This window comes from Pecten maximus, chromosome 17, assembly GCF_902652985.1.
Source record: "Pecten maximus chromosome 17, xPecMax1.1, whole genome shotgun sequence".
NCBI lineage: Eukaryota > Metazoa > Mollusca > Bivalvia > Pectinida > Pectinidae > Pecten > Pecten maximus.
Window position 1 is genome coordinate 4,469,317 of NC_047031.1, and position 15,031 is coordinate 4,484,347.

The 15,031-nt window shown below is 40.3% G+C and overlaps 1 protein-coding gene and 1 long non-coding RNA gene across 2 annotated transcripts in view; both read left to right on the plus strand.

Moving 5' to 3' along the window:
• LOC117315585 overlaps window positions 1-6,793 on the plus strand; it is a 28,439-nt gene extending 21,646 nt beyond the window's left edge. The window contains exon 3 of the long non-coding RNA XR_004529724.1: window positions 6,687-6,793. This is a non-coding gene — a long non-coding RNA (uncharacterized LOC117315585). The remainder of the gene's footprint in view (window positions 1-6,686) is intronic.
• A 5,792-nt stretch (window positions 6,794-12,585) lies between these two features.
• Window positions 12,586-14,722, plus strand: LOC117314914. Its single transcript, XM_033869012.1, has 2 exons — window positions 12,586-13,056; window positions 13,356-14,722. The coding sequence occupies exons 1-2, from the start codon at window positions 12,654-12,656 to the stop codon at window positions 14,084-14,086; spliced, it is 1,134 nt and encodes a 377-aa protein (XP_033724903.1). The 5' UTR covers window positions 12,586-12,653; the 3' UTR covers window positions 14,087-14,722.
• The last annotated feature ends 309 nt before the right edge of the window (window positions 14,723-15,031 follow it).

Here is a 15,031-nt window from a genome sequence, read left to right on the forward strand (position 1 = left end):
ATAAAACGAGTCAGGCACCTGTGGTACTACGTATTTTTGGTATAATGAATATAACGAGGGTTGATTGTGAGCATCGTATTGAAGGATTTGATTTGACATATTGTATTATTTTCAACATAATCCCATTCAGTATCTCTACACTTTTGCCAACGGTGTTTAAGGGCTTCAATGCCACTTTTATAGAACTCCTTTTTTTGGCTGTTCAAAAGGCCATCTACTCCATGTTAGGTTTAGGGTTAGGGTTAGGGTTACTGTGCCTGAAATAACTGTTATCAGTTTTGGAAATAGTTGCTGATGGAGCGAGATCAGGTGAATAAGGCGGGTGCTCAATACATTTTTAGCCATAATCGACAATGGCAGCCACGACAATGGCAGACTCTTTTACCCTAACACTAACCCTAACCGATTTTTTTCCATTTTGCAAAATACGCTTGTTTTGCTTACTTTACAGTGCTACCTCGTCGATATAAACAAACCAAATGAGACTAATCCTTGGGTACACGGCCCTTCAATGTCAGAGAATAGTAGGACTTAAAAAGGACATCTTTAAATACATCCTTCGATACGAGGCTCACAAATTATCAATCATCCCTCGTACTACTGCAAATAACAATAATGAAATCAAGTTTAAACTAACATATTAAAGAAAACGTTGGATATTTTGGTTTGCTTACATGCTTTTAAGAAAAGTAATGAAAACTTTCAAAAGATTATTTCGTCACATATATACACAACACTTACGTAATATTATTCGATATATATATATATATATACAGTATATAGGGTCTAGTAAGTAATAACGACGGTATAAACCAATATAGGTACTGGATCCTAACAAACAAATGTTGGATGCGTATTACTAAAATGGATATATGTCATGTAGTAATAACGACAGTACAGAGAAGTAAATTGTCGAATTTTCGAGGCAATCTGCCCCTTTATCACGACACAGGTAAATTACATACGATCACATATAGACATAGAACATGGAACAGTTACACAAATATAGTAGGTATAAAAAAAAACATAATGATGTAAAAATGATCACCCTCTGCCAATACGTAATTCGCCGAGGGCCTATTATGACTAATTAGGAAACAAAATAGCATCGCGGGTGGAAGTGCACTAATATTGTGTTTCTATGCTTTGGTACAAGTGTATTTTCAAACAAGTACAAGTCATAATATAGTTGCTATCATTTTTAATTATTTATACATCCGTCCATATATGTGCGTATGCAGTTATATTTTAAAACCGATAATGACTCTTTTAAGAACTAGATCTTTGTACTTTTAGTTTGTCTATTATGATTTCTGATTCGTATTGATATATGGTATATTATATATTTATTTAATAGTGTATATAGATAATGTTCTAATAGTGTCTCATAAGCCAAAATTGGCTGGATGTCGATATCAATTTTATGCTAAGTCTCAAATGCTGTTTTATTATGATTGTATTGACATATGACACTTTAATAAAACATGATTGATTGATTGATTGATTGATCTATATATAAAACAAAATCTAAGTATAGCTTTACTGGTTGACAGAGGTTTATGTTTATCTGAACATTGCTTAACGTCCTATCAACTGTCATCAAGACTGTCTCAACTGTTAGTGAGCTAGACTGCGCAATGGTCGTGTTAATACCGACTTCATAGTGCTACTTAACTAATATAAGTGTACCAAGTGTAATGTTTTAATCTCTGGTAAGTCTGGACAGGGGGACACTACCAAAAAGCCTTCATCAAAGGACCGAACGCTCAGATAAAGGTCAAAAGTGAGCTAGTGTCGAGTAAGACGGAAGTCGTTAAGAAAGAAGACAAAACCCCTAAATTTAGTCGCCTCTTAATATCATGCAATGAGTACAGGGTTATTGTAGAGACCAACCAACCAATTGTTTTCCCATATACCTTAGTGTTAACGTTTTGGATTATTTCATTCAAATTCTTGAATTGAATATGACGATTATGGTTTATAACAAAAGTTTAGGGTCTGATATAACACCTAATCAAAAAAAAAAGTTGGGTCCTTCAGCTCAAATTTTCTCCAGGGTAGCCATTTTGAAAATAGGTGAATTTCGCAGTAAAAATTCTCAAAAATCTTAAATGTTTACCTGTTTACTATTATTACGTGAACATTTGGGAAAAAAACCAATCGGACTTAAGAAATTTATATCAACATTTCTTATTGATAGTTACCTATCAGGCTACATATCTATTTTCTCACTTCGTAACATACTGGCCAATCAGTGGCTGCCAGACATTTTATCCTTGGCTCAACGTTCTATACACAGAGGCTGTTTCAAAAATATATTTTTTCAATTGGTTGGTTGTTCCCTGTATGTCATACCAGCAGGGCGGTAGTTAAAGTGAGTCTAAGTTGGGCTGTATCTCAGCCACTGTATACATAACATCTAAGTTGGGCTGTATCTCAGCCACTGTATACATACCATCATAACATCTAAGTTGGGCTGTATCTCAGCCACTGTATACATACCATCTAAGTTGGGCTGTATCTCAGTCACTGTATACATACCATCATAACATCTAAGTTGGGCTGTATCTCAGCCACTGTATACATACCATCATAACATCTATATTGTGTTTGATTCACCCCTTCTATCAACAAACATTTATATGAACACTCCCATCCATTGTGTACCGCCATCTGGTGGCTGATATCGTCACACGGTGACTGAGTCAAGGGCAGTAACAGATGGCGACTATTACGTACGCGCCTATTCAAGTTAAATACTTTAGATGTTTAAAACAGTCTAGGTTTTATCAAGCTGTCGCAGTGTTTACAGATTATCGGAAATTACAGCTAATTCTGATTTATTTCTTTATTTGCTGATTGATCGTTTAATTTGTCCATTCGTTTATTTCTCGTCCGGCGCCGTCCGCTCTCGTCCGTCAGTGTCCGCTCTCGTCAGTCGCCGTCCGCTCTCGTTTGTCACTCTCCCCGTTCTCGTCTGTCGTCGTCCGCTCTCGTCCGTTACGTCGTTGTCCGTTCTCCTCCGTTCCGTAGCTGTCCGCTCTCGTCCGTCACCGTCCGCTCCCGTCCGTCACTCTCCGTTCTCGTCCGTCACTGTCGCTCTCGTCCGTCACTGTCCACTCACGCCCGTTCCGTCGCTGTCCGCTCTCGTCCGTTCCGTCGCTGTCCGCTCTCGTCCGTCATTGTCCGCTCTCGTCCGTCGCTGTCCGCCCTCGTCCGTTCCGTCCGTTCCGTCCCCGTCCGCTCTCGTTCGTCACCGTCCGCTCTTGTCCGTCGCCGTCCGCTCTCGTCCGTCGATGTCCGCTCTCGTCTGTCACTGTCCGCTATCGTCCGTCACTGTCCGCTCTCGTCCGTCACTGTCCGCTCTCGTTCGTCACTGTCCAATCTCGTCCGTTCCGTCGCTGTCCGCTCTCGTCCGTCACTGTCCGCTCTCGTCTGTTCCGTCGCCGTTCGCTCTCGTCCGTTCCGTTACTTCCGTTCTCGTCCGTCACTGTCCGCTCTCGTCCGTCACTGTCCGTTCTCGTCCGTCGCCGTCCGCTCCGTCCGTTACGTCACTGTCCGCTCTCGTCTGTCACTGTCCGCTATCGTCCGGCACTGTCCGCTCTCGTCCGTCAGTGCCGTTCTCGTCCGTCGCCGTCCGCTCTCGTCCGTCGCTGTCCGCTCTCGTCTGTCACTGTCCGCTATCGTCCGTCACTGTCCGCTCTCGTCCGTCACTGTCCGCTCTCGTTCGTCACTGTCCGCTCTCGTCCGTCAGTGCCGTTCTCGTCCGTCACTGTCCGTTTTCGTCCATCGCCGCCAGTTCTCGTCCGTGGTCTCCGCTCTCGTCCGTTACGTCGCTGTCCGCTCTCGTCCGTTCCGTGGCCGGCTGCTCTCGTCCGTTCCGTCGCTGTCCAAACTCGTCCGTCGCCGTCCGCTGTCGTCCGTTCGGTCGCGGTCCGCTGTCGTCCGTCGCTGTCCGCTCTCGTCCGTCATTGTCCGCTCTCGTTCGTCACTGTCCACTCTCGTCCGTTCCGTCGCTGTCCGCTCTCGTCTGTCGCTGTCCGCTCTCGTCCGTCATTGTCCGCTCTCGTCCGTCATTGTCCACTCTCGTCCGTTCCGTCACTGTCCGCTCTCGTCCGTCGCTGTCCGCTTTCGTCTGTTCCGTCGCCGTCCGCTCTCGTCCGTTCCGTTACTTCCGTTCTCGTTCGTCACTGTCCGTTCTCGTCCGTCACCGTCCGATCTCGTCCGTCGCCGTCCGCTCCGTCCGTTACGTCACTGTCTGCTCTCGTCCGTTCCGTGGCCGTCTGATCTCGTCCGGTCCGTCGCTGTCCGCTCTCGTTCGTCATTGTCGGTTCTCGTCCGTCACTGTCCGTTCTCGTCCGTCACTGTCCGCTCTTATCCGTCGCCGTCCGCTCTGGTCCGTCACTGTCCGCTCTGGTCCGTCACTGTCCGCTCTCGTCCATCATTGTCCGCTCTCGTCCGTCACTGTCCACTCTCGTCCGTTCCGTCGCTGTCCGCTCTCGTCCGTCGCTGTCCGCTCTCGTCTGTCATTGTCCACTCTCGTCCGTTCCGTCACTGTCCGCTCTTGTCCGTCGCTGTCCGCCCTCGTCCGTCACTGTCCGCTCTCGTCTGTTCCGTCGCCGTCCGCTCTCGTCTGTTCCGTCGCCGTCCGCTCTCGTCCGTTCCGTTACTTCCGTTCTCGTCCGTCACTGTCCACTCTCGTCCGTCACCGTCCGCTCTCGTTCGTCATTGTCGGTTCTCGTCCGTCACTGTCCGTTCTCGTCCGTCACTGTCCGCTCTTATCCGTCGCCGTCCGCTCTGGTCCGTCACTGTCCGCTCTGGTCCGTCACTGTCCGCTTTGGTCCGTCACTGTCCGTTCTTGTCCGTCGCCGTCCGCTCTGGTCCGTCACTGTCCGCTCTGGTCCGTCACTGTCCGCTTTGGTCTGTCACTGTCCGCTCTTGTCCGTCACTGTACGCTCTGGTTCGTTACTGTCCGCTCTCGTCCATAACCATCCGCCGTTAGCTGTTCTTCAACGTTTTACGTTTTGAAATTCTTCTCTAGTTCCGCAAGTGAAAATCTTCCCGAACTTACCTGGACTGGTCTTGGAAAAGATTTCTTTTCCGGATCAGTCCGAAAATTCGAGCGACCACCATTTTGATACTTCCACTCTGCCAGTCGGATTTAGCTCAAACTTACCGTTGATTACCCTATGGTGGCTTGTTCACAGTACGTCGAAAGAAAATTGCTGTAATATAATTAATTTTCGGAATTGTTCATTTTTCTCTTTTATGTCGCGGTATTGCATATCATCTTCCCTCGAACATATTGTTTTTGAGGAAACCTTAAAATTTTAAAAATAATGATATGTGTCATCCTTCACAGAATGAAAGCGTCTGCGTTTTCGTTACAATGGCTTTAAGTTAACCAGAATCCCACATTTAACAGTTCTTGTGTTCTAATACTAAAAATGTATTAAATTAAGTGCACTAAAATTTTGGCGCATTTCAAAATTTTAACAGATTGACACACTGACGAATAGTGTGACGCCTACTCTAATTTCTATGGAAGCATTATATTTACAAAAATATATAGAGTTACCATATTAAATGTTTTCAGCTGAAACGGCGCTAAAATAACATAACCGCTAAAATATCTACTTTTACAGTATCCCGATATTTTTGTTTTTGTTTTATGGTTTGTTTTTGTTATGACTAATCATGGTCACTATAGAAAGTCGAATCTTGTACCATATACACAAGAATATATCGATTGTTTTATCTACTTTCATTTTTTTAAAAATTGACAAACACATATATTACTTTACAGCTGCCAAAATTGTAGAAAACATCCAAAAGGCCTACCATGATTTCTTGTATAAAATTTAAAACATGTTTTTGTTATTCCAGAATAAAAACTCCAAAAAGGGTAATTTCGTTGTCTATACTTTAATCAGCTTCAACTCCATTAGTAATGGGGTAACGGAACTCACAATTCTGTTGAAACATGTTTTGGTCGTTGTAGATACAATACAATCCACGTGGATTTTTGGTCGGCAAAGTTTCATGCCAATTTTTAATGATATTGGTATCGAGGCGTATGGGAAGAATTCGACCATATCAATTATTTACGGATGTACGACGATAGCGGATAAAAAGTGTAAAAAGTGATAATAAAACATTCGTTATGCAAATCTTCATTTCCCTCATTTTGGAGGGTGTTAAGTAGTGTATTAAAATGCATGTATAGATACTGGTCAGTTAGGTTCGGAATTGTAATAATTTCCGGAACTCGTTGTCTGTACTGCGTCTTGTTTAATAATTGTTTTAGTTTGCAGTTGCTAGATCCGGTTGAAAATTGAATTGAGGAGAATAGAAAATTGGTGTTTTTATGCATTGCAGCATTTAAAGACGCATTTCACGCTCAATTTAAATGTGAAAATAAATCTTAAAAAAATGGGCATATTTTGTTTATTTTCATTGTGAATCTTTATCTTATTTTCTCTGTGGATTCCAAAATATAGTTGATATTTAGAAGGTCACTTATAAATTACTATACGATGTCTATAAATATATATTTATTATTTTATAGTCTTGACTGTAAAAACTAACTGAACTGTATCTTTTAATTTATTTTTTAAGTTACGTTACCAAAAATGTACATGTATTTTTGGCAGCTCAGTGTTTTTATATGATACTTTATTTTTCAGCCTTCACAGTTACAAAGATGTAAGGGCGAGTCTGGAGACGAAATGGTCCGGATAATTTTAATCATGAATATTCTCACTCTGATCGAAGTGACATGTAACCATGGCAAGTATTATTTCCTTAGTATTATTGATATTTTCCTTTGTCTCATGGCATTCGGAACACCTCGACCGATTTTATACGGTCATCTTACATAACCGTAGATAATCGGCCGATGTGTTCCGAGTGTGTCTCATGGCTTTCATTTTTGTCTCCCTTGCTTATATGGTAACACAATACAAAATGGAGCCCGCGGACGTTTCTGAGATGGTGCTGCATATATGGTCCATCTGTGGTATGATAATAGGATTGAAGAAATATCTAATTATGCAATTTCACAAATCTATCTACCCAAAGCCTTTCCTATTTATGAATATTTGCCTCTGGCCTCTACTTGAGCTGCATATATAAACATTAACCAAATACCAACTTCTTAAGGTGTATAAACAGACTAACTACCAAATATGTACAATACCGTAAAGCAAAGAACTGACACTAGGTGGTGATAACGCCACCTAGTGAGTAATACGATTTGTTCCCCCTGACTACGCTACATTATTCAATTACGTTGCTCAAAATGAGCTTATTTCATTGGCTAAATTTATTATTGATATAAATGAGATGATTTATTCACAATACTGATGTCCATCCTGTTTTACCATGTATCATTGTTATCCATTTGTCTATATTCGAGAATAAACAAATTGCCATTGCTTCTCGCATAACATAGTGAAGATAGGCGAGTACTCGTGTTAAAGCAACTTTGTAATATATGACGTCTAGATTGAAGCCTTCAGCACAAGCATGACGTCATTTTGGCGGCTTTGTCACGGGTATTAACTCCCTTTGGGGACGCAAACTCATACCGGAAATGGACAACCGACATTTTCAGGTCATAAAAGAAAGTTATCAGTACCGATAGGTTGATCCAGTAGGTAGGTTAATGGCCGTGGTATCTACCAAAATTTGTTTATGCGTTCTGAGATATGTTTATTTGTTTGTTTGTTTATTTATTTTTTGTCCTTCATTCTTTTTCCATGAAAGATGATAAAAGATAACTGAATTAAGGATTTTGCATAACGTTACATATGAAATGAAAAGGCTGAATAAATCAGTCTTTAGAAAGGCACAACTTCTTTTAATATTTTATCTGGGCTAATAATGTTATGTGACGTCATTCATTCATGACGTCATACACATTTTTATTACACATGTGTTTGAGGCTATTGAAAACAGTTGGACCACAGGCGCCTCAATCTAATTAGAATTTATAGAAAAAATATTAACTCTTTCTCCTTACATACATGTATCCACATGTCGTATCACTTGAAGGTCGGATAATGCATTAGATGCGGCACGAAAGTAGTTAGTGTTAGATTTACTATAAATCGGACAGTCTGATTGGTCGACAATTATAGCAAGCATTGTTTATGGAGCTTTCTACCAATCAGACTGCCCGTTGCGAAACTGCTGTAAAATAGATAGCCTACTTCAGTTCCATAGTTGATGCATCTTATAGCTATCACGACTTCCTTTGGTCCATTAACTCTTCTTTGAATCATTGTCACACGACAAAAGAATACCATGCATTTACAATCTAAGTCACAGTACATTACTGCAGTTTATGTACATTTGATATTTTAGAAGGATTTAACTTAAATCAAATTTTAATTATAGTTCTCTCGGTACAAATACGACAGGAAATTCAAATCTATATCGTCGGATCATCAACACATAGTGGATATGATACGTTGTGCTAATAAATAGATATATAACTTAGTTACACAAATGACGAAGGAAGACAACTTTTTGACTCGTGCCCATGTTAATTTCATTATATATTAATCGTCAATGTTCTTAATTTGCAGGTAACTATCGACGGTGTAAGTGGTCCAATGAGAACTGCGTATCGGACTCTGACTGTTGCAGCGACGAATGCTATCTCGCGCATGAAGGAACAGACCCACGCTGTGCACGTGGAACAGTGGGCATGCCCTGTTACGCCGACTATCAATGTGAAAGTGGACTCGACTGCAGCTCCACCTACAAGTGCTGCGCCCCCTACTGGGGAATTTGTTCCCATATAAACCAGTGTTGTGATAAAGACCATGTATGTCGTGAAGAACAGGGATTTCAATACAGGCGCTGTTTATACCCGAACCAAGCGCCACGTAGACAAGGATCAAAATTAACAATGATATTCATTCCAGTTATAACATCCCTGTGTATTTATGTGATATAAGTTTTGATGTTCAAAACGTTTCTAATGTGTATATCTACATTTTGTTGCTATGAGAAAAAAACGACAAAAATGTTTACAAACTATGCAAGGTACTTAATTGAAGCGCCTTTCCTACAAAGACTCCTATGGCGAGACAGCCCTTGTACTTGATATCAATATGTATTTCAATATTGCATACGGAATTTTATATGTGCATTTTTGACATAAGCAGAGCAAAGACAATCGTCGTTTATATTGATTTGAGCCTCGATGGTTAACCTTTCATACTAGAGAGGTATTATTACAGAAAGCGTGCCCTAAGTGTGAGCTTGTTCGTTGTGTACAGTATTAAGACTGACTGAGTTTGTTTCTGTACTCTCCGCCAGGGCTGCGCTCCGTTGTACTAGTTTAGTTTAAACTTGTTTTAGTTCTCAACTTCGAATTGACTTCATCGCATTCACAAGTCTATTTTTCTTGTTTTGTCTGATGCAGATAAATGTTTTAAATGGTTATTCCGGAGTCATGCAAACGACCCATACAAAAGTAGGAATATATATTTGTGTGAATGCTTTGCCGCCTCTGTGATCAGCCGAGATAATTTTCACGTGGATTTTCATGGCTGTAGCTTGTGTCTACCTTACGGGAGTTTTCTCATTTGCAAAAACAGTGAACTTGTATTTCTACGGACACAGCTCAAGATGGCCGCCAATTCCCCCTTTTGTTTTTGCTTGGAGCAACGCAACCCTGATGATGAGAAGCGGTATGAGGATTTTGGGGTATTTGAAAACTGGTTATTTATTATTGAATATCTGGATATCAATATTTTATTTGAATATAAATGAAATAAGCAATGGAAAAACAACTGCAAAAATATTTCAAAAATCAAACTTTGAATGATCAAATGTATATGTTTAAAGATACAGCAACTGTCACAGAATACTAATTCTCTACTTTGTCAGAATACATCTATGCATTTTTGTACATATAAATTAGTGTCAACAAATTAAGCAATGTCAATATTCATTAAATAGAGATATGATAAAATACACAATACCTTGGTACGAACTGTTTCATTTTAAATGACATTCTGGGATGACGTCACAGTCGCTAATGTGGGTCCACACTTTAGGCGATGTTTCGCTTGAACGGAATTGATGGCCGCAGGACTTACGTTCTCTTGTTACATGTGACGTGGCGCCGTAATTGAAGGGAGCGTGAAGCGTGGATATGGTTGAAAAAGAATAGCTAGTTTTGGCAGTGAAAATGTAAAAAAAAAAAAAAACGATTTTCGTCTCCACTCGCGTACTGAATAATCAAGACCTTATACTGGTATAATAGTTTAACTCTTTCCGTGATCCGATCGTATCTTCCGCCATACGCCATACCCTCCGATTACGGCCCCGCGCTACGTCAGTCCTTCGCCCTCCAGATCCGTTAACCTTCTCCACGTTAATTTGTTCAAGAACGTTTAACATAATCAAAGTGACAACTGAAGTGTTTTAAGCTATGAGACGTTCATAAAACGTATCGTCACGAGACGGAATGCTCTCTTATCATTTCCCGGGAAAATGAAATCACAACTATCATTATTTACAATTTCATCTTATGATATAATTTATCAACAATACCGTTGAATCTTTCGTTTGTTTTAATTACCATCGATTTGACTTTTTAAAATGAATTAAATTTCGTTCTGAAATGTTTCCTCTGAAATATTGACAGCCACCCACAATAAATCACTGATTTCAACACCGACTTTATTGATAATATTCAAATATTTCTTACCGGTTGTTGGGTATTTTTATCATCACCTCTAATTCAGCCGATGATCGAGCATAAATACAACCAGCTGACTAAATTAAGAATCTATTCACATTAGCTTTATAAATTGTAAGCTGTTTTTCTAAATTTAAGTCTGTTCCTACAAATCTATGTAGTCATCAGACAGTGGCGAACTGCAGATGGTATACAGACGATAACAGTTAATCGAATAAAGGTGTTTATAAATAATATCACAGAATTATTTCTATGCATGGGATATTTAATAAACATGTAACCCTGGTAAATACTAGCCGCAATATACCGCTCTGCTAGAGAGATCTTCTCTTTAGCTCGATCGGCTGAGCGTAAGACTAGTAAGCCAGAGGTCCCGGGTTCGATCCCTGGCGGAAGCAGTGATTTATATTCAATTAATCATGCCCTCTGTTACAAACATTAGCACAGTGTTCTATTATATGACTTGCACAATGGTAACCATATCTGCAGAGATAATGGAATTTCAATATGGGATCGTACACAAGACTCACAAATACAGACGTAGATACAGAAACTCCAAATCGAATTAAACTGCATCAGACTGGTTCGTCCTTTAATTATTCGTAATGGTGCTAGGGATATCATACATTTGTGTCGTCCTTGCTGGACTCGCCAGTGCAGTTAGTAACATCAAACAGCTGATATGACATTCTTGGACTCAGCGGTGATGTTAGGGGCATCAAACAGATTTTATGGCCTTCTAGGACTCGTCAATGATGTTAGGGACATCACACAGCTGTTTCGTCCTTCTATGACTCGCCAATGATGTTAGGGACATCACACAGCTGTTATGACATTCTTGGACTCAGCGGTGATGTTAGGGACATCAAACAGCTTTAATGACCTTCTAGGACTCGCCAATGATGTTAGGGACATCACACAGCTGTCGTGGCCTTCTAGGACTCGTCAGTGATTTAAGGGACATCATACAATTTCTTTGACCTTCTAGGACTCGTCAGTGATGTTAGGGACATCAAACAGCTTGCATGACCTTCTAGGACTCGTCAGTGATGTTAGAGACATCAAACAGCTTTAATGACCTTCTAGGACTCGTCAGTGATGTTAGGGATATCACACAGCCGTTTCGGCCTTCTAGGGCTCGTCAGTGATGTTAGAGACACCATACAGCTTTCATGACCTTCTAGGACTCGTCAGTGATGTTAGGGACATCAAACAGCTTGCATGACCTTCTAGGACTCGTCAGTGATGTTAGAGACATCATACAGCTTTCATGACCTTCTAGGACTCGTCAGTGATGTTAGGAACATCACACAGCTGTTTCGGCCTTCTAGGGCTCGTCAGTGATGTTAGAGACATCATACAGCTTTCATGACCTTCTAGGACTCGTCAGTGATGTTAGGGACATCAAACAGCTTGCATGACCTTCTAGGACTCGTCAGTGATGTTAGAGACATCATACAGCTTTCATGACCTTCTAGGACATGTCAGTGATGTTAGAGACATCAAACAGCTTTATTGACCTTCTAGGACTCGTCAGTGATGTTAGGGATATCACACAGCTGTTTCGGCCTTCTAGGGCTCGTCAGTGATGTTAGGGACGTCATACAACTATATTTACACTTGCTTAGCTTTGTCACTATACAACATTACCAGATTAATCTGTTTACCATACTTGCATGGAAACATCATGACCTTTGAACTTGCGTATGAAAATATTACTAGGCGAACTACTTTTCCAAAACACATGGCTTTGTTTACATTTTACTGCACATAAGGTATTTTTTTGTAATACACGAAGAAAAATTCATAAAATTGAAAAAAAATAATATTTAAATAGAAAATGAATATTTGTAATACAGAAAAAAAATAAAAAAACATTTCCCAACATGCATTGTCTTCACTTTCTGTCGTCTGCAACATAAACGACGTCAACATGTATGGAAGTTTTGACTTGCAAAATGACATGTTTAAAACTTCACCTGAAGGAATGAACAGCTCTGATGATGAAGATTTGGGAAGTATTGATTTAGAAATACACGCAATGGTTGAAATTGTAGCTTCAGACGAGGCAGAGGGCATTAGAAAAATGATTGGTGAATTAGCAAGGGCCGAAGACGATGTTACGATTCCAGCTGTTATGACGTCAGCTAGTCTCTCGACTGATGTTAAACCTACGCCTATTGAGAACCCTAATATTTCATCTGCAATAGAAAACCAAGAAGCCAACAAGAAACGTTTTAAAACAACAACAGAAATAGAAAGGAAGGAAATAGCTGAAAATTCCCAGTCACACAGAACAAAGCAAAATACAACTTGGGGAATGAAAATATTTCAAGGTAAATCAATATGAAATCTTGAGAGTAAATCAATATGAAATTTGGATTGAAATATATCATTAAAACTACAATCAATGGCGACAAAACCTAAAAGCAACTCTGATAAATAAATAAAAAAGAAAAGAAAAAGGAAAGCAATGAAACCCTCGTATCGTGAATTGTCATTCGTGTAAACTGTCATTTCTATGCAAGAAATTGAACACCGGTAAATCAACAGTAATCTCAAATTTTATAATAAAGTGATTACCTGCTAATTTATCCGTTACACAAAAGACTTAGAACATGGGTATTTTTTTCAGCATGGAGCATGGAAGTCAGTGGCAAAGAAGTAGACATGTCAACAATTACAGCAGCAGAACTGGATGAAATATTGTCAAGATTTTACTGCGAGGCAACACCAAAAAATGTAGAAAAACGCACAGAAAATCTTCCTTCTCAGCAAGCACAAGTTTATCATAAAAATTCTTTAATAAATATCAGGGGAGCAATAAACCGTAAACTGACAGACTTAGGGAGAGACATAGATTTGGTAAGAGACAAGGAATTTAAATCCTCCAACCGTAACATGACAGGGCTGCTAAAACAAAGAATGCGTGACGGCTCTTCACGCGCAACACAGCATAAAGCTATAATCAATGAAAATGATCTCAAAGAAATGTCAACTTACCTTTCATCTGCTCCTAGTTCACCTGTTGTACTACGCCAGTGTAAGTGGTACAACATCGCCATCCATTTCGTGACAAGAGGTCTCGAGTTCCACAAGCAACTGAGGTTAAATTCCTTTGATTTCTGTTCTGATGAACATGGGGAATTCGCGCTGCTTAACCATGAAACACAGCAAAAGAATTATCAAGGTGGTATATCCCATTCCGATGCTCCGGAGAAGAGAATGTATGTAACCGGTGCACCGAATTGTCCAGTTGCGATGTTGAAACTTTTCATTAAAAAAACTGACCCAAGTGCTAAAATGTTGTTCAATCAATACGTGAAAGGTGCAAATCTCAATGATGAAATATGGTACACTGACTAACAATTTCATGTCTGACATATGTGTTGCCGCACAACTGTCAACAAAATACACGGCCCACAGTTTGAGAGCTACAGCTATTGAAGCGCTCAACAATCACGGTTTCGAAGCTCGACACATTATGTATATGAGTGGACACAAAACAGAGTCTGCCATCCGATCTTACAATAGGTCATGCACTCCTCAGCAAAGACAAGCATTATCCAAAACACTATCCTCTCTTGCTTGTGCTCCACGTGTTGACAGTTCCGCGCCTACACATATGCCTCAACTTGCTCAAGCCCGGCCGACAAATTCAAATCAAGTCGTTCCCTTTGGCATTGACACAATTTCTGCTGAACACACGGTTTCCACGGACGTATTGTCACAAAATCAAACAGCGATATCCAACACGGCTAGCTACTTAAACTCGGGACTGATGACAAACAATGCATTCCACGGTTGTACTTTCAACTTCGGAAAACTTCAATAACATCATGTCGTGCGTGGCCTACATGTGTCAGCCTAAACGTTAACATTGCGCAACGATAGCGTGGATGAATTTCGGTTTGTTTAAATATGGGGGTTTGTTGATTACATTGCATTTATCTAATAAGATACAAAATGTTTCACCAGATTAAACATTATATTCTATGAAAATGCTTCTGTTTTTCATTTTACTTACGCACTTAAAAAAAGAACTTTTTTTTCCGTCGCGGAAGAAAGTTTGAGTTGTTGCGATGAGTCACCATTGGCCGTTCTACTGATTGAACCCCTCCCACCAATGACCGAATTGTACAGTAATATTAAGGCACATACTTAAAGCGCCCCATTTAGAATATATTCTTAGAGGAATTGCTCCATAAAAGCATGGTTAACATAAAAATGAAATCCAATCCCTACGTAATGGCCTTCTATGACATGTCAGTGATGTTAGGGACATCATACAGCTATTGAGTTCTTCTAGGA

What these genes read in the sequence shown, in the direction of transcription:
- LOC117314914 (XM_033869012.1), top strand. Translation starts at nt 12,654, where the DNA reads ATGTATGGAAGTTTTGACTTGCAAAATGACATGTTTAAAACTTCACCT. An exon ending in GGGAATGAAAATATTTCAAG is followed by an intron (nt 13,057 to 13,355) that starts GTAAATCAATAT and finishes TATTTTTTTCAG; the next exon opens with CATGGAGCATGGAAGTCAGT.